At 43.2% G+C, this 20,145-nt stretch overlaps 1 protein-coding gene across 1 annotated transcript in view; it reads left to right on the top strand.

Moving 5' to 3' along the window:
• RAB3B (RAB3B, member RAS oncogene family) overlaps nt 1-18,143 on the top strand; it is a 56,679-nt gene extending 38,536 nt beyond the window's left edge. The window contains exons 3-5 of the mRNA XM_019742890.2: nt 2,532-2,650; nt 5,473-5,597; nt 16,464-18,143. Coding sequence (XP_019598449.2) covers nt 2,532-2,650; nt 5,473-5,597; nt 16,464-16,651 — 432 coding nt within the window. The 3' untranslated portion in view covers nt 16,652-18,143. The remainder of the gene's footprint in view (nt 1-2,531; nt 2,651-5,472; nt 5,598-16,463) is intronic.
• Nucleotides 18,144-20,145: the final 2,002 nt, after the last annotated feature.

Raw genomic sequence — 20,145 nt, 5'->3', positions numbered from 1 at the left:
CTTAAGAGCGAACACATGACTCACACTTTCTTTCCTTCTGGTAGCTACTCTATCAGTCTTTATCCTGGAATAAGGAAGACAAAAAGCAGAGCACCCAGCCAGCCCTTAATGGATATGTAACAATAGAGAAAAATAAAACCTTGTTGCTTAAGCTGCTCAGATTGTGATTGCTTGTTACTGAATAACCCAGTCTGTCCTAACTGATATGCTGTCTCTGCTTTGATGTCTTTCTGCTTTGAAAACTACCATGATTGCACCTTACCTGTCTTGTGTGACACATTTTCTTTGTGCACCTTATCTGGTACTGATGACATACTGCCACATATCTAATTATCAGTTTGATATGATACGAGGTCGGACAATTAAGTTTGCGAACTCATCCTAGAAAAAGTGTTACATACATCATTGCTGAATATCACTACGGTCACCTTCAATGTACTCCCCTTGGGAAGCTATTATGCACTGACGCCAGCACCTAGTCCACCCCTCAAAGCAATTTTGGAACTCTTTTTCTGGAATGGCCATCAGATCTGGGTAATATAGTGGTCATCAAGGATAATGTAATGGTCATCGTATTACCCTTGATGTCCTGAATGTGATCAAAATGTCTTCCTTTCAATATTTTCTTTATCTTTGGGTAAAGACAGAAGTCACTGGGGGCCAGATCAGGTGAGTATGGAGGGTGTTCCAATGCAGTTATTTATTTACTGACTAAAACCTCCCTCACAGACAGTGCCGTGTGAGCTGGTACATTGTTGTGATGCAAGAAACATGAATTGTTGGTGAAAAGTTCAGGTAGTCCAACTTTTTCACGCAGCCTTTTTAGCACTTCCAAAGAGTACACTTGGTTAACTGTTTATCCTGTTGGTACAAATTCATAATGAATAATCCCTCAGATATCAAAAAGGGTTAGCAACATTGTTGCAACAAGTTCGCAAACTTAATTGTCACACCTAGTATGTTCCACCTCTACAGTTTTACTGAGGCTTCCTGAGCGCAGGGATGGTGCTTGTTCCATTTTTATATCTCACAGAGTATGGTTCATGGCCAAGGCAGTATACTGTAACAGGTGTAGGAGTCAGACAGACTTGTTTTGAATCCAAATTCTTACACTCAGTGGGCAATCTATCTGAACCTCAGTTTCCTCATCTGTAAAATGGGGTAATAATATATACCCTACAGGGTTTTTCTAAAGTTTGTGGATAACAGGTGTAACAGATGTACAAATAATGGCACACTGTAATTATTATCGTTCTCTTACTTGTTTTTATTATCATTAAAGATGGTGTTCAGTGAGTGCTTGTGGATAAATCTTTCATTGATTGAGCTATAGTGGTATGTACATTGGACTTGGGATCAGACACCTTGGATTTAAGGCATAGCTTTTGTCTCCAGCTTTGGGTCTTTGGGAAAGTCACTTACCCTGTTTGCTTTGCTGCATGCTCAACTATAATATGTAAATACAAGTAACACCTACCTCACAGAGATTTCATAAAATCTAAATGAGCTAATATCCGAGGAAATGTTTTATATGTGCTCAAGCATCACAGACTCTAAAACTGTAATGAAGCAGAGAAGATTGGCTGTTCTCTCAATGAGGACTGTGTGGACATCTGTGAAGCACCCTAATGTGCTCCAGTAACGCCTTGCTGTTGTCTTTGCATTTGCTCGCTTGCTTACATGTGTGTCTTTCCAACTAGACTGTGAGCTGCTTGAGATAAAGAATTATCTTAGTCATTTTTTTAGTAGAAATGTTTATTTATTTCTCCTTATGTTAGAGTAATACATGCCTATTGTAGAGAAAATAAAAATACATGAAGAAAATCAACGTCCTGGTATTTCTTGTCTCTCATACAGAGGTAACTATTAACTTTGGATGTGTTTCTTTCCACTTCTCTGCATACAGAGTTACAAAACTGACATTATGTCACACATACAAGCATTGTCCCATGTCATATTCTTACAAAAATAAACACATAAAAAAATTCTTATATTTTAACCATTCTCCTATTGTTGAATATGTAAGTTGATGATACTTTTTCGCTGCCTAAATAAAGTGGTAACAAACATTTTTGTGCATAGGTACTTGTCTGATTTTCTAATTTTGTAGGAAAAGTTTTTAGAAGGAAAATTTCTGGGTCAAATATTTTTAATGCTCTTGAGACTTCCAAATTGATTTCTAGAAAGATTAAACCAAGTTCCACTCCCATGAGCAGTGTGAAATTGCTCATCTCACTGCATCCTCATCTTTCGTAGGAATTATAATTAAAACTAAGGTTAAAACCTTTTATATAATAAATATCCATTTACATTTCTTGTGTGAATTGTTCATTCCTCATGCCCATTTTTCTATTGGTATTTTAATTATTTTCTTATTTCTATGAAGTTTTAAAAATCATTTTATTTTAGTTACCAAGTATAATACAAGACACATAATATATACTCCTTAAATATACCTTGGATTATTCGTTAATTGTTCTGGGGGCTTCTTAGGAACAAAAGCAGACTTTCTCTTTCCTTTTCACACCCAGGACACAGCTGGGCAGGAGCGATACCGGACCATCACCACAGCCTATTACCGTGGGGCCATGGGCTTCATTCTGATGTATGACATCACCAATGAGGAGTCTTTCAATGCTGTCCAAGATTGGTATGAGATTCATTCATCCATCCATCCATCCATCCATCCATCCATCCATCCATCCATCCATCCCAGTGTTCAAGAAAACCTAATGTGTGCTAAGCCCTGTGCTGTGTGCTAGGGAAATCTGGATGAGTCAGACATGGCTCCCGTCCTCAAGGAATTCACAGATGACAGGAGAGGACAGACCAGCAAGCAGGCAGTGAGAATATCAGGTGCAGCGATGAAGGAAGGCAGCAGGGCTGTGGGAACCCAGTGGAGGGCTCTGACCCAACTTGGGGAGTCAGGGAAGGTGTCCTGGAGTTGCTGACATCTATGCTGCATTTCGTAAGATGAACAGGAGTTAACCAGAGAGGTAACTGGATGAGAATGTTCCAGGAAAAGAATACAGATGCGAGAATCCAGAGGTGAGAAGATAGCTGAGAGGATAGGAAGAGCAGAGGTCAGGAAGGATTCTGTATGCTGGGATAAGGAGTTTGGATTTTATCCCATAGTGATGACATTTGAACAGGGAACCAACAGGCTCAGATTATGTTTTAGTAAGATCATTCTGGACATAGTGCTAAGTGAGTCAACAGACTGCTTTTCTATACAGTTCATCCCTGGGCCAGGCTGGGGGTCCGAGAGCACATCCAGGCCAAGATTCAATTTACAGTGAAAATCAGCACAGCTCCCCAGAGGTACAACCTCTGAGCAACTTATATCTTTCTTCCCAGCGCATAACTTACAGGGAGAAGGGAGCATGAGGGAAAGGACGGGTGAGGAGGAGGGCCAGGGCCCTGTGCCCCTAATCAGTGGAAAGGATGAAGATGGGAGAATGTGGAGCATCTGTGCTGTGGCTCTTCTTCAGAATCAAACAGGCTGAGCTGGCCAGTGCCCAGCCTTTCTCTTGCTCCCTGTTGCCAACAACTGCCCTTTAAGGACATTCCCTTCTCCCAAGAACAGTTGCCATGACTGTGTGAAGCACCGTTGGAGCCTTGGAGCCTTGGGATGAGCGTGACCTTGCAGGCTGCCTGTTGCACCCCCGTTCTGAGCGGCAGTCCAGTGGGCCATCCGTATGTTGTCATTCACGTGTCTGTGTTCTCCTTCTCAGCCTCTTGGGCATCCTCTTCTTCCTCCTTTCTCCTCCTTCCCTTTAACACCTTTCTCCTTCCCCTCCTCTCTTTTCTCTTTACTCCTCTTTTTTCTTCCCCCCATTTCCTTTCCTTATTCCCTCCCTTGCCTCCAGTCATGATTTGTCTTCCCTCCTCCTCTCTCCCTCCACCTTCCCCCATGGAGTGATTAGCTTTCTCTTTCAGTGTCTCCACACTGCTCTTTCCTTGTTGGCCTTGACCTCCTTCCCTTTCTCCATCAATCCATGTTCATTCTGCCTCAGGAACACAGTGACTTTAACACCTGGTGACGATTCCTCCAAGAATAACCTGAGTTGCTAATCTGGGAGCTGAGAGTGGATGGGGTGGGAGGAAGGAGGAAAATGACAGAAAGAGTAGCATGGGGAAACATGGAGAGTTGGCTCCAGCTACTGCCTTGAGGCTGAAGACTAAGTGTCCGTCTTTCCCAAGCCTTGGCCTTTGAGTTTTGCCTCTGAGAAACTTGGTCCCAGCCTAGCTCCCACCTGCCATCTAAGCCCCAGTGCCCAGCATGGAACTGAGCTCTTAGTTAATCCAAATGGTGGTTAAGTGAATTCCATCCTTGGAGGGAATGGCTTCTCACCCTTAAAGAGAAGGCTGGTGGTGGGATCAGCTTTGGGAACAGGGTCAGTAACAGGTTCAGGTGTAATTAGGGTTGAGTTAGATTGAGGGTCAATATCAGGATAGGTCATAATTTTAGATCTGTTTTAGAATTAACTATTTGCTGGCTTTTTCATTCATCAGACATTCACTGACAACTTCTCTGCTCTGTGTCTGTATGGGGGGCTGGCACCCCAAAGATGAATAAGCCTGTCCCTGCCCTTAAAGGAAGGAGAGATAAAGTCGGTCAAATGTAACAGCAGCCACAGTAAACATGTAGGGGACCAAAAGGGGAAGTAATCATTTGTACCTGATGGGATGGTTGGGGACAGAGTTAGGCCCACCCCCACAAAAAGATGTCTCCACAATATAAGGGTCCTATTTGATTCCCTCTGTTAAATTTTTGTTTCTAATTATAGAAGTAATACTTACTTTCAAAAATTTGAAAAGTACAGAAAACTATTTTTTAAAAGTCTCATCATCATTGTAAGTGAAGGAAACCACTGCTGACATTTTGCTTTCTACAAATAATCATGATCTAAGGCCTCAGTGAAGGTTTATGAATCACAGAGGAGGAGGGAGAGGCTGGCTGGGCCTGTGGAAGTCTCCCCTTAAGGAATTGTGGGATAAGGCAAAGCCATGGAAGAGCATCTGGGGAACGGGTGAGAGGGTTTGTAAAGTGAGAGGAAGGGTGATGAGGCTGGAGAGACAGGAAGTGAATGGCCTTGAACACCTCACTGAGGGATCTAAACCTCATTACATTGCCAGTGAGGGAGTGGGAGAGGGTAGAGAAAGTTTTAAGAAAGGATGTAGTCATGTAACTGTTTTAGAAAGAACTCTCTCCCCAGTGGGGAGAGGGATGCACAGATGCATTAGAAGAGGGCTCCAAAGAGATAGGTGAGGTTTGCAACCAGGCACAGGGGTCGGCATCTGTAACAGCCAGTTGGGGCAGGTATCTGTCTGTTGTCAGCTGAATTAATTGACAATAAGTTGGGTGTTGCTATCCCCATGGATGAGAATTGGTTTCTTCAAGCTTCACAGAGTCCTTTTTGGCCTAGGCAGGTGTCATTCACACAGTTCTCTCTCTCTCTCACTCTTTAGGGCTACTCAAATCAAGACCTACTCCTGGGATAATGCGCAGGTTATCCTGGTGGGGAACAAGTGTGACATGGAAGAAGAAAGGGTTATTCCCACTGAGAAGGGCCGGGTCCTTGCAGAGCAGCTTGGTATGTACCCAACACGTGTGTGTTCGTGTGTATGTGCGTGCATGTATGCATGGGAGTATGACATTAAGGGTGTATTGTGATTGTGAATTATGTACAAAATATGCTCTGTGTGTATTGTTTTATATTTGTGTGATGTACGTATGGGCTTTGTGCTAACTGATTATTTATGATACTTGTATATTTTGTGACATTGAATGTATAACTAAAACTTAAGTATATGAACTCTTTTTTTGCCAGCTCCTTCCACAAAGGATTTGAGGTATCTTATAAAAATCATCATATTTATCAATAAAAAACTAAATAAGTGAGAAAATTGAAGCATCGGGAAGACAAAGGTAGGAGGAAATTAAGAGGAAGCCAAGAGTGAGATACATGTATACAGAAGGTACCAAAAAATGTATTACACGTTTTAAGAAAGGAAAAACTGTATTAAAATTGTAATACTGAATATATACCAATAACAAAAGATGAATACAAGTTATGAGTATACATTTTTTTGGCACCCTTGTGTATATTGTAAATTCTTGGGCATGTGCAACAGTTGGGCCAAAATATTGGCTTTGAGCTTCCTAGCAACCATCGCAAAGAGGGAAATATAATCAGTTACATGGTTCAGAGGTGGTCCTTAAGATAAAAACAATCCCATTATTCCAGAGAAGCACTGCTCTTCATAGGCAACTGTAGCACACACTCTATGTGCTGCATGTGGCAATGTCCTTAATATCAAACATCCATACAGCAGCCACCACACTGAACACCGTAGGCTGTGTCTTACAGTTTTTCTCAATGTAAACTGATGCTTCCTCACCAAAACACAACTCACAACAAAAGTAATTGTATGAAGGAAGGAAACGGTGTGGTTTACGTCTGCAGCTCAGGAATGCTCTGACCTTTTCCAAGGTTAAAGCATCTTGATCCTGTTGCTCCGTGAGATCCAGGTGCCTTAGGTGTGTCTCGGTGGCCTCACAGCGGGACTCCTGCCTACACTTGCTTAAAATAGCAGCTTTTTCTTTTCTCTTCTGTATTGGGGTCCAATGTAAGAGTGCCTCAGAGAAATATTCTAAAAGAATGGATGTACTGCTTAGCGTTTAGCCAGTCTCCCTAAGTATTCTCACAACCTAGGAATTGTAAGTTTTCAGGACTGGGGAGTTTAAAGTGACACTCTCTGACAGTTTCTGAAGTACAGATATTTGGGCTGGTAGGTGGGTAAACTATATATAATATACATGTGAATTGTGTGTTGTATATATTTGGATTCTTTTTCACATCCACAAATATTTACTGAGTGCCGACATGCAAGAATGAAGAGATGGTACCTGCTCATATATATTTGTATGATGTGTATTACAAGTATGCGTGTGTGTGTGTGTGTAGGGGCATGTCCTCTACTTCTTTCTCCCCTCCCTAATCCTCAGTGTGGTCTGGAATAGAAATTAGTGAACTGCAGGTGCTTAATAAATAGGGAGGTGGAGTCATCTTGGACCGTGCTGTTCTTACCCCATCACAGAGGTTCTTTGGGTCCAGAAAGTGCCTCCACGCCTCTGCGGTTCACAGAACAATAAGCACGGGGGGAAGCCCACACCTGGATGACCACAGGCTATCTCTTTATGTCTTCCACCTGTGTTACCAGGAAGATTCCCAGCACCCTCCCTGGACCGACTCTGTCCCCTCTGTGTGGAATGCTCTCTTCTTTGCCCCATTCTTTGCCCTCATCCAGCCAGTGAATCCCCACTCAGCTTCCAAAACAGCTCAAGCTCATACCTTCTGTGAAGCCTTTGCTGGCCCCCCGAGAGCGCCTTCCTATGTGCCCTCACTTAATGTGCACCATACACACAGCGGGCACCGCACCTATTGCACTTGGTACACTTGTCTTGTCCATTTCCCAAAAGCTCCATGAAGACAGCCAATGAATCTTGTGTATCTTTGTACCCACAGTGCCTAGCATATGGTCTGTCACTGAGTAGAAACTGCAAAGATATGTGTTGATTACATTTTTATTATGTTAAGTATTTGGCTACTTCATTTTACTTCAATCCAGTTAAGACTCCCTGAGCAGCTGCTCTATGCCAGGTACTGCGCTGTGAACTAAGATGCATTCCCGCGTGACGGACAGAAACCCTGACACCCCCCCACCCTGTGATCAGTGTTGTGATAGCAGGATGTGCCAGGACTTGTGCGAGCACAGAGGAGGCACCTACTTCACTTGGAGTCGGAGAACATGGTGCCCAAGCTGAGTCTTGACGACCAGTAGCAGCCTAGTGAGGAAGAGAGGCAAGGACATTCTAAGCAGTGGGAATAATACTGACAAAGGCAAGAAATAACACGTTGTGTGCAAGGAACCATGAATCATGGGACTGTGTGAGCCTAGAGTAGTGTTTCCCAAAGAAAGAGACTGTTCTACTGTAAGTGTGAAAGATGATTTTATGTGTGTTTTTGATGCATACTAGAAAAAATATAATTAGCATGTCAAGCCCTTAGAGTTAAACAAGACTAAGTTTTAAAAAGGTGAGATAGTTTTATATTAGTAAAAATTACAGCCAGCATGCCAAGCCCTTATGACTGAGGTTTTTAAAAAGTGAGTTGGTTAAATATTTATTAGGTGTTTACCATGTGCCATGCACTATTTTAAGCATTTTAAAGCATTACTCATTTAATTGAATCCATTTGGGACCCTCTAAGACATGTACTTTTCTTATCTCCAAGTTGTTTTGTTGTTGTTGTTGTTTTAACAGATGAGAAAACTGAGGCACAGAGAAGTTGAGTAACTTGCTTAGGCCACACAGCTAGTAGCTAGAGTCAGAATTTAAACCCAAGTAGTAGTCTGGCTCCAGAACCTGTGCTCCTAACTACTTAACCTCACTATAGAGCAAATATGGTAATAATGGGTGATACATAGTGACCAAGCCTTGTATGAAGTGCTTTGCATTACTTATCTCATTTAATTCTTACTATAACCCTTCACAGTAGGTACTATAGATCATGTCCAATACTCTGAAAAATGAAGTTCAGAGAGGTTAAATCACTTGCTCATAATTATGCAGGTAGGAAGTGGTGGCGTCAGTATAGATCTATGAAATTTATGTAGGAATGTAGATGGAAGCGAGATTAATTCTTAGTATGGGGTTTAGGGAGGCACTTGAAGAGGGCCTTAACGACTTGGTCAGATTTTGGCAGGTCAAGGTGACCCATCTCTGTCCTACACAGCTTCCTGAGTTTTCCGCTATTGCTTACCAGAACTTTTCTACTTAACATATCTATTTCTCTTGCTAGACCTTGAGAGCATCCAGGGTTACATCTCATCTGTTTCATTATCCCAAGCACCCAGAACAGGGAAGATATTCATTCATGTATACATTTATTCACTTATTCATTGAAAAATATTTATTGAGCACTCTGAGCCAGGTTCTGTTTTGGCACTTAGGATATAACAGTGAACAAAACTGCTGTGATCCTTACTGTCATGGAACTAATGGGGAAAGAGACATTAAACAAATAATTATACAAATAAATATATAATTTTAATTGGCATCACTGGGGTGAATTTTATGGTATGTGAATTATATCTCGATAAAGCTGTAAAAGATTGTGAGAAGTTCTGCATGAGTTAGGACTTGTTATGGCAACTGATAAAATCCCAAGTCAAACTAGCTTTAATTAAAAAAAAGAATTTATTAATTAAAAAAAGAATTTAGAGTATGCAGGGCTGGAGTGGAGGAGAGTATTTCATATGACGACTAATCACAAAAAAACCATTATATGATTCCATTTATTTGAACTGTCCAAAATAAGCAAATATATATAGAGAGAAAGTAGGTTAGCTCAGGGCTAAGGGGAATGAGGAAATTAGAGGATGATAGCCAGTGGGTATGGGGTTTCTTTTTGAGTTGCTGAAATATTCTCAAATTGATTGTGGTGATGATGGAAATTCACACTATTTCCCACTCATCACTCCACACACCACACAGACCCTCATACATTGCCTTGCTTAGTTTAGGTGCTTGATAAATGTTCTTGTGGATTGGGATGAACAATTGAAACCTTGCATCACTGAGCCTGGTTGCAGAGAAACGAAGACCTGGTTGGCACTGATAATACCTAACTTTGGTGCACTGACTTATTGTTCCCAACGTGCTTTCACAATTCTCTTGTGATCCCCACTCTCACTACTAGCCTAGAAGGTTGCATTCTCATCGGCTCCATTATACCGAAGAAACGTGTTTCTTGCACACAATGAGCTGTGCCACACTTCTGTGTTTTTATTTTTTCATTTAAAGATTATATAACCTTTTTAGGTAGTAGTAGGTGGTAGACCCATTACCCAAACTCAGCCTTTGGACTCAAAATCCTAGGGCTCCCATTATATCATCCAATGGTGTTTTCCCAAAAGCCTAACGTACTTTCTCTTCCAATTTCCACCTTCGATCACAATATTAGTGAGATTTCTTTAGATGATGTTGTGGTAACACATAGCCTGAGTCAGAATCTTAGATAATTAAATTGTTTGTTTGTTTTTCACTTACATTGCCTGCCACTACAAGTCAGCTGTGACTGTTCCATGGGTCTTCTTACTCTGGGATCCAATCAGGGATGGCTAAACCACACAAACACCCCTAAAGCTTCTGGCAAGACTTGCACGGTCCACATTCACTGGCCAAAGCAAGTCACATGATCGAATCTGGTGTTGATGAAATGGGGAGATATATTCCTCCCACAAGGAGGCACTACAAGCCACTTGGAAATCTGTAGGGATATAGAGTCCCCTACAGGTAGCGCAGTGAATAATCTGCCACAATCATTGAACATATGATGGATCCTGGGGACACAGAGGTGAATGAGTTCCCCGCCCTCGAAATCCTTATTGACCAGGGAAATAAATTGGAAGAGAGATCATTTCCGTATCCTTTGGGTAGATGTGTGCCAGTCCTTAGCCTGTTTGCTTCATTCTTCACCCGCTCTGTCTCTCTCCTGCAACCCCCTCTGGGGTGTTGACCTTTGCAGGCTGTGTTTCCCAGGCTCCTGTGACAGTGCTTCTGACTCGGTTAGCCAAGGAGAAACACTGGCAGGTGACTGGAGGTGGGGAAAAGGGAGAAACCTGCATATGCACCCCTAAGCCCCTTAGCCAGCTCCTCCAGTGGAGGCTGCTCCTCTTCTCTGACTCCTGCTCCCTTGGTTCTAGCTTTCTTTGGCCCCGGCAATAGTTTTTGTTTTGTTTTGATTTGGTTTTTTGCTGTTGATAATCTTTGGGTTTCCTCACTATTTTATTTGGCTCTTAGTTCTTCTATCACCTCTATAACCAATTCCCTTTGGATTAAATATTAAGATTCCCACTTTCCTGTTGGGATCTGACTGAAACAATCATGTAAGGTGCCATGGGAGTACAGGGGAGAGGTACATTGTATGTTCTGAGTGGTGGAGATGGGGTGGGAAGAGAAAGAGAAGGCTCTCTGGAGTCAGTGATTCCACAGGTGAGTGATGAAGATGGTCAGAAGGAGCTGGAGAGCATGAGCAAAGGCACCAAATGAGAAAGTGGTGATGTTTCTGGAGCATGGTGTGAGCCAGGAAGATGAGCCTGAAAAGTAGACAGAGGCCACGCCATGCAGGGTCATGAGTGTTAAGCCAGTGAGTCTGGATGTTGCATTAATAGACCTCTTTCAGTTGCAGTGTACAAATGCAAGTCAAAATAGCTCAATGTGTAAGGACAGGGGCATAGCTGAAGCAAAATGGAAGAGAAGGTCTCTGGAAATGAGATGGTCAATAAATTAAGAGTCCAGGGTGTTGGATGGATTGTCCACATGAAACCCAAAGTTCCTGAGAATAACAACCCTGGGTGCAAAGAAGACAGCGAGTCCCTTGTCAGAATCATCAGTGACCAGAGGGGCATGAGTTGAAGATTGACACATGGAGATGGGGAGGTATCAGAGCAAGACAGAGAGAGATTTGAATATATAAATGAAGGGGTAATGTTCTGGGCCAGTGTCAGGATTGAGCAGAGGTGAGTTTAGCTGGTTGTAAGTTTGGGCGTTTTTGTTTTTTAAAAATTAAATATATATATATCAATATATATCATACAATATTATATTATATCAGGTATATACCACAGTTATTTAACATTTATACACCTAAAGAAGTGATCACCATGATAAGTCCAGCAACCATCTGACACCGTACCACACTATCACAATATTATTGGCTATATTCCCCATGCTGTACGTTATATCCCATGACTTATTTGTTTTATACCTGGAAATTTGGACCTCTTATTCCCCTTCACTTTCCCTCCCCTTTTTAAATTTTTCTATTACAGTTGACATTCAATATTATTTTATATTAATTTCAGGTGTATAGCATATGGTTAGACATTTATATAATTTAAGAAATGATCCCCCTGACTAGTCTAGTACCCACCTGGCACTATACATAGTTATGACCATATTATTGACTATATTTCCTGTGCTTTACTTTACATCCCCATGACTATTTTGTAACTATCAATTGTACTTCTTAATCCCTTCACCTTTTTCAACCTGTCCCCCAACCTCCCTCCGCAAGTTTCTGAATAGAAGACTGAGGTCAAATTCAGAAGCAGGCAGTGTGGACACAGTCTATGGGTCTCTGACAGCTGCCTTTGGGCTGGATGGGTAAATACAATCATTTTGGGGTGGAAGGAATCATGTCAGATTCAGTTAAGAGTTGGGCCCTATTAAAGACAGCAGCAACCCCATTGTTCTAAAACCAATTAGAGGGAGGAAAGGACTAGGGGGGCTAGTCTGATTAATTGGTTTTCATCTTCCTGACCTCACTAGATTCTCAGCTCCTGAGAATTCTTACTAATGAACCTGAGGAAAAGGTTACTATCTAGGCCTACTAATGAAGAGTCTTCCAGGAGACAGACAGTAATTTCAGTGGGGGGGGAGAGGGGCAGTGTGCATCTGAAGTTGTTCTGCTAGCAAAAGAGACCCATGAGCTGGTTACTTCCATTACAGTTTTCATGCCTTGGGTGGCTTTGAGATGACAGTGAAGACATGTCCTCGGCACGACATGTAAGTTCTCCTTGTGTGGCCACCTACTACCTCACCTCTCACCACTTTGAGCTTTTTGCTCTAGTGATAACAAATTGCTACAGTCATTCTAGCATATACCAAGGCTGTTTTTCTGCCCATTATCTGTGCACAGGTTGCTTCCCCTGCATGGTGTGTGCACATGCCCGTGCTCACACGTACACTCACAATCACATGCCTCTGTCTAGCTGGTATCGTCTTAGGAATCAGCTTCTCCAAGAAACCTTCCCTGGTCCCGAGGCTCATTTAGGTACCTCCTTTGTGCCCTGAAAATGCCCTGGTTTCCCATCATTCCAGCGTTTACCACTATAATATTATCACTATATCTCTCCTGCACTAGACGAGAAGTTCCTCAAGGGTAGCAACTGTCTGATTCCCCCCAGCGTCCCCAGCGCACAGCACGGGATCTGCCATGCTTGTTGAGCTGAGTTCTTATGACCCCCACTGTCCCTTCAACCACATCCTCCATGCTCATTCCAACTTCCTTCATTCATCTGTTCATTCAACCCGCACTCACCAAGCACCCACTTCAGCTGGTGTAGGGGCTGAGATGGATGACGTGGTCCCTGCTCGGGAGCTCCCTGTCAAATGGACTTCTCCTTTCAGGGTAATGTGTGTCATGGCAGAAGGAAGCACAGAGGAGAATGAAGAGGCCCTAGCTAAGCTGAGTCCTGAAGAATGAGAAGTTAGGGGAAGAGCCTTGCTAGATTCTGGCCTTAAAGGCTCCCATCCCACTAACTTCTGGAAGCGTCCTCTCCTCCTCCTCCCCTGCCATTCTCTCCCTCCACTGCACTCCTGCACAGCCTCTGGTTTGCTTTACCTGGGTTAGAAGTGTTATAGTGTGTTGTCAGTGTTTCAGCTGAGAGCAGGACAAGGGGACATAAAGGATTAAGCCCTGGCTTGTGCCCCATCTCTGAGCCTCGGTTTCCCTATCTGTAAATTACAGGTGATAACCCTTGACTCACCCCAGCCTGCTCACAAGTTTGTTTTAAAACTGTGAACTTTAAAGGACTCTGCACATATGAGGGATTGACACTGATTAGTATGTCTTTTCTCCACAGTTAGATTTGGTCTCCTTTGTCCCTGGCACTCAACACCAGACCTGGCACAAAGTCAGTGTTCAGAAAAGACCTGACTTATTGACTGACAGTGAATGATAAAGAAAATGAGGCTTTCCCAAAAGGTCCTGGGAGATAATGCAGGGGCAGGGAAGCTGGGACTAAGCTGAGCTAGGGACTTAAGGGAAAGGGATTGCCATGTATTCCACATGCCAATCGCATCACATACTTTTGTGCATTTAATTCTCAATACTACCTTATGAGGTCGGTAATATTCACCCCATTCTTTTCGTGTAACTGAGGGAACAGGATGAGAGAGGTTAGACAACTTGCGTATGGTCACACAGCTGGTAGCTGACAGAGACTATATTCAAATCCAGGCTCCGTGACTCCTGGACCTCTTCCCACTGCCTGCCTGCACAATGTGGCATATACTCCCCTCAGTGCCAGTTCCTCAGAAGGCATTTGTGCCCTGGCCTTGATCTTCATCTAAAGTGATGGCTTAAGCCTATTTATTTCTTTACCTGTTTGCACCTTTCCTAGACAAGTAACAGCCCTCGTCCCCTAACAGTGTCACTTATAATAAGCCAGCCAAAGGCCAGACAGTCAATTTTTATGACATTCATTAAGGAAAAGCTATATGCTGAAGGGTCTCTGAAGCTGACTAGGTTTCTACAGCTTGAGGATAATGAGCCAGCAGCTGCCTCCTTCTTCATCACACATCTGCAATTAGCAGGCACTTCTGCAGCTTGCCTTTTTCTCAGGTCAGGAAATGGGCCACAGGAGAAGCTGTCAACTGGAGGTGGGCTGGCAGGAGCTGTGAATGTCTTCAAGCTGGAATGGCCAGGGGAAGAAGAGCCTTGTTTGTACCTGGGGGCTTCAGCCCTCTTTGTGATCAGTGGGATAGGGGGAGGAGGAAAGATAACCCCCTCCTTTGTGGGAGAAAATGAAAAAGGGAGAAAGAAAAAGAGGAAGGTGAGAGCAGCACATGAAAGAGGAGCAGAAAGAAACCGTCACAACAGGCAACTTTTGTACAGCACTTTATCCATCACCTCACTCAACCCTCCCAACTGCTCTCAGCTGGAAGACACTGTTATTATTCCTGTTGGACAAACGGGGAGTCTGAGACTCAGAGACTCAGAGAGGTTAAGTGATTCAAAAAGATGAAGTGACTTGTCCAGTTTCAGACACTGTGGTAGTCAGATGAAAGCAAAAGAGGCCAAAGATAATTGTAAAGGAAGAAAAAGATATAATCGAGGTGGGGGGAGAGGGGAGGTAAATAAAAGGGAGAAAGAAGAAGAAATGGGAGTCCAGGCTGTGTATGGACTTGGGAACCAGCCAAACCCAGATCTAAACCCAATTTCCACTAATACAGCCACGTGACCTTGTGTGAGTTATATAATCTCTTGGAGCCTTCATTTTCTCATTTATAAGTTGGAGAAGATTATATTTATCCAACAGGCTGCTGTGAGGATTAAGCAAGATGATATTTATAAAGCTTCTAGCATGGAGTCTGGCATATAGTAGGTGCTCAATAAATATTAGGGATCCCAAGGAGAGAGTGTAAGGGACATAAGGGGAAAAAAAGGAGCTAAAATGAGAAAAAGGGAAGAAAGAAACTTTTGAGGAAAAATAAAGATAGACTCAGAAGGAAGGGAAAGAGGAAGGTGAACAGACAAAAGAGGAGGGGGTAGGCTGGGCCAAGGAAGTGAGAGAGAAGGTGGCTTACGCTTCTAAGGGCTGCCACCCACCTGGCCAAGATTCTTCAGTTGGGAAGCAACAACTTTGTCTGAATCAGGAGGACTTTCTTATGTCTCCTGGGACAAACAAGTTCTAGTCATTGTCACAGAAAATGTTGTTAAGGATCTCAAGGTACAAAACAGACAACAATGTCCCATGCTTTAGGTGCAGTTTTCCCTGGGCCTTTTATTGCGTTTATGAGGGGAGGAAGAGATACAGAGGAATTCTGGGGGAATTCAGGGAGAAGGAACCCCATTTAGTGGAGATAAGCCAGTGTGTCTGTGAGTAGAAAGGGCAAATAGAGCTTTGCTTATTCAGTGTGGGCCTTGGGGTGCCACTCAGAGCCCAGACTAGAGCTGGCAAGGCTGGGGTGAGTAGGAAGCAAGGGAAAGAGAAGGAAAAAAACTCTGGTTAAAAGTCTACAGCCTGGGCTTCTGATACTGGTGCCTCCCCTTATCTTGGACAAGTCAGTTTATTTCTCTAATCCACAGTGTCTGCCTTTAGTGAAATGGGGAGGGTCTGCCTGGACACTCCTTCCCCCAGGCCTGACAGGAGGATCAAATGACATAATGGATGTGATAAGTGCTTTGGAAACTGCGAAGTACTGAGCACACATATTGAAGTATTCACTCCATCAGAAAATATACAAATGACCCCCCTCTGTGCCAGGCACAGGGCTATGTACTTTACATGCATGATTAGTCCTTGAAGTAATTCTATGAGATAGGTAAAATTACTGCTGTTGATAAACCAGGGCATTGGTTCATAAAGAGAATAGGGGACTTCCGGGGGTTACACAGCTGGCTAGTGGTAGAGCCAGTATCTATCCAACTCTGAAGCCAGTCAGCTTATCACTGCCCTGTACCATCTCCTTGAGGCAGAATCCTCTGCCCTTAGGCCTCCTTGCTTCACTCCTGAGTACTGGCTGTATTAATCCAGAGTGTTCTGGCCAGGTGACACGAAAAGGAAGGGGAAAGCCTTACCTGTATCTATCTCTCTTCTCTCCTCAGGGTTTGACTTCTTTGAAGCCAGTGCCAAGGAGAACATCAGCGTGAGGCAGGCCTTCGAGTGCCTGGTGGATGCCATTTGCGACAAGATGTCTGATTCACTGGACACGGACCCCTCTGTGCTGGGCTCCTCCAAGAACACCCGTCTCTCAGACACCCCGCCACTGCTGCAGCAGAACTGCTCCTGCTAAGCAAGGCCCAGCTTCCTGCTGTCCCCTCATTGTGGCCCTACACCCACTCTGCTTCCCCAGTTACACTGTCCACCCCAGCCCCAAGCCAGCTGAGTTGCTGCCGTTCATTGCCTGCAGTGGAGGTGGAATCATGCCCCTGGGGTTCTTTGCAGATGGCCCCACTTATAAGACACTCAGCACTAGACTAAAAGTCAGGTCACAACGTGGGTGGAGATTCACTTTACGAAAGAAGACTCCATTTTACAAAAGGGATTCACTACAGGGACTTGGAAACTGAATTTTTTTTCCACCTTTAAAATAAGATTTCCTCCATTTTTCAAAATTTGACACACACACACACACACACACACACACACACACTTTTCAGGCCTGGCCAGCTGTGTAAAGTGAGGCCCACCTGCACAACTAATCCAATTAAAGCAAACCTCCCCACACAAAACACCTTGCTTCATATCAGGGTCCCTAGGGGGCTTCCTCTCACTGCAAGTCAAGCTCTCAAAGCCCTGTGCCTGTTGTCGCGGATGCCCACAGGCCTGGGCAGTTGCTGTGGTGACAGGCCAGAGCTAATCTCCAGAGAGGTCAGAATCTCTAATGATGCTGAGGGAGCAAAGCCTGAGTCAGAAACACACTTAAAAGAAAAAGATGATTCCCTGCAAAATGTCAAATTTTCCTTCTGTATGAAAGAGCCAGTGAGGGAGCTCAAGGAAGAAAAGGAAAAGAGAAACACAGGCAAGATAAAGAAACTCAACATGAATTTCTGATTTTGCTGCTTTCCAGCTGGATCTTAACCATGGGAACTTTATCAAATTGGTCACTAGTTCTTAGACTCCCAGAATCTGAAAACTTGAGTGTGGTCGGATTCCAAATTTTATCTACTCTGACTAGTTCCAATCTTCCTGTCTCTGACAAGTGGCGGTCAGGCGTCACAACCAAATCTCTTTCTCTAGAGCACACCTTCTAGGGACGGGAGCCCACCGTCCACACCATCTTTGGGCATCTCTCATAATCAGAAAGTTTTTCTTGCTCTAAGATGAAACCTGCCTCCTAGAAATCTTCCTTTTTTCACTCCATTTGTACCAGCTCTGCTGCCAGGGACCCCACAAACTCTGCTCCCCCTGCCCTCTGACACCCTCAGAGGACTGGAGAACAGAAATGGTGATCCTTGAATCGACCCTTTTTCTAAGTCATTCTAAGTCAAACAGTTCTAATTTCATGTGCCATTCTTTACAGGGTCTTCTCCCTATCCTGCCTTTTCTCCCAACCCATCTTTCAATCACTCCTGAATAGTCCAACTGGAAAATGTGATTCAAAACAGAATAAATCTGAGGTGAGGGCATGACCTTGACAAATTTGGGAAAGCTAAAGTCAGATATCCCGATCCCAACCTCATTCTCCTAGGAGTAAAACCTTAATTTCTATCAAAAAGCAGATGTGAAACCACTCCTGGTGGAAGCTGCTTAATTAAATACCTGAAAAAAACAAAAAAAAAAAATGAAAACTCCTGTGAAACAAACTGAATGGATTAACTCATGATTCTAGCTTGTATGGACACAGCAAGTGTTCGGGGTTTTTTTTAGCTGAAATAATGACATGGAACTAGTGATACTTCTTGAAAATCTTTCCTCCCAGCCCTGGCCTGAATCCCCAGCTTCCCCATGTACTAACATACCTCCTCAAAAGCCAGTGGGGGAGGGGGAACAACATCCCAAGTTTTCTCTCCATTTCAAATGCAGCTCATTGTCCTAGGAAAGTGCATTAACTAGCAACAGGTCCAAGGGACTGCATAAAAGGAGCCCTTCAGAATCAGTCCTATGGAGATGTTGCTTTCTCTGATGTAGTGCAGAGGATGGAACTTTGGTCTTAGAATCAGGAGACCTGGACTCTTTCCTTAAATCAAGCGTGACTCTGGACTAGTTACTCCCCATTTCTAAGTCTTGATTTCCCACTTATAAAATGTTGGGGGGTTATCTGGGTAATCTTAAAGGTCCCTTCTGGCACTAATAACTCTGAGACTTTTTTTTCATCTTCGTCATTGCAGTTGATCTGCAAAATAAACCCTACAGGTGAGAATTATCACCCCAATGTCATTATCGCTAACACTGATGTCATGCTTATTCTGTACTAAGCATTGTTCCAAGCACTTTACTTGTATTTACTCAGTTATCCTCCCAACATCTTTGTGAGGGAGGCAGTACAATCAACCTCATTTAAAGATGAGGAAACTAAGGTACAAAGAGATTCTCTAGCTTGCCTAAAGTCATTCCATGAGTAAATGATAGAAAATGGGTTCAAGCCCAGGCGGTAGGCTCCAAGGTCTGTGCTCTTCACCACATTCTATACTACATTTCTAATAGATAAACTATGATCCAGAGAGGTTAGGAGACTTGGCAAGGTCACACAGCTAGCAAGTGTTAGAGCTATGTTAGGATTCAATCCCAAAGCCATCAGATTTCAAGTCTACTAGAGAAAACATTTATGTCCCTAATCTGTTAACAGATTGTTCAACGATTCAGACTAATCTGAGGTGATGGATGTCTAACACTTCTAGAAAGCCGTCAATCAGTCTCTTAGGCAACCAGGTCCCATGGGCCTGAACAAAAAATGCCCAGTGCTTCTCAGGCGCAAGCACTGGCTTTCCCTGTACCTGCGTCTGTCAGGCAATTCTTACCTAGCTCCCAGGCAGTGCTTTGAGCAGCCTCCCTGTTCTAGCAATGAGGTATTTTGGGGAAGTGACTTAATCAGCTTCTCTGACCATGGAAGAAAGTGGTCCCTTCACGCGGCAGTGGTTCTGGCTGTGCTTTTTACACTGTAAAATCCCATACAAATCAGGGATTATTACTATTTTTCTGGAACATCCAATAAAACCCTACTATTAGGGTTTTAGACTGAGTTCCTCATGACCCCTGGGTATTTTAGTACATATATCAAATAATCTTTTCTCTCCTACTTAGTATCCAGGCAAAGATTGAGAATTAAAACAAAAACAAAAACAAAAAACAACTGTCAAATTCTTTAGAACTCAGGAGTTGGTTAAAAGGAGCAAGCACCTTTATAACAGAAGGAATCAAGAGTTAAATGTAATAGTAGCAAACTCTTCTACTGGTGACAAACAGACCTGCTTGTTAGATGGCAGTTCCCCAGCCCCACTCTGTGACCTCGTTTCTGCCAAGTGCAGCTTCCAGCTGATTGCAGTGAAATGTTCATCAATCACAGTAATAGTGCAGTTAGCCACTGAGGTTCAAGCTGCATAATATGTGTTAGTGGCAACTTGTCCTGGTTTTCATCTTGTTTAACAATCCAAATAAAAGATTAAAAAAACACACACACACACACAAAAAACAACTCTTGACCTCTAAAGAGGCAAAAGTAGGCCAAAAGTGCAATACAGTATTGTAGCTATTTATAGAATCTGTCTTAAATGCATGTGTATCTGTAAATACAAAGTGATTCGTGACTTATTATTGTCTCCTCAGTCTGTAGCATTATTAACTTCT

This window comes from Rhinolophus sinicus, linkage group LG06 (genome assembly GCF_036562045.2).
Source record: "Rhinolophus sinicus isolate RSC01 linkage group LG06, ASM3656204v1, whole genome shotgun sequence".
Lineage (NCBI taxonomy): Eukaryota > Metazoa > Chordata > Mammalia > Chiroptera > Rhinolophidae > Rhinolophus > Rhinolophus sinicus.
This window is presented reverse-complemented; position numbering and strand designations above follow the sequence as displayed.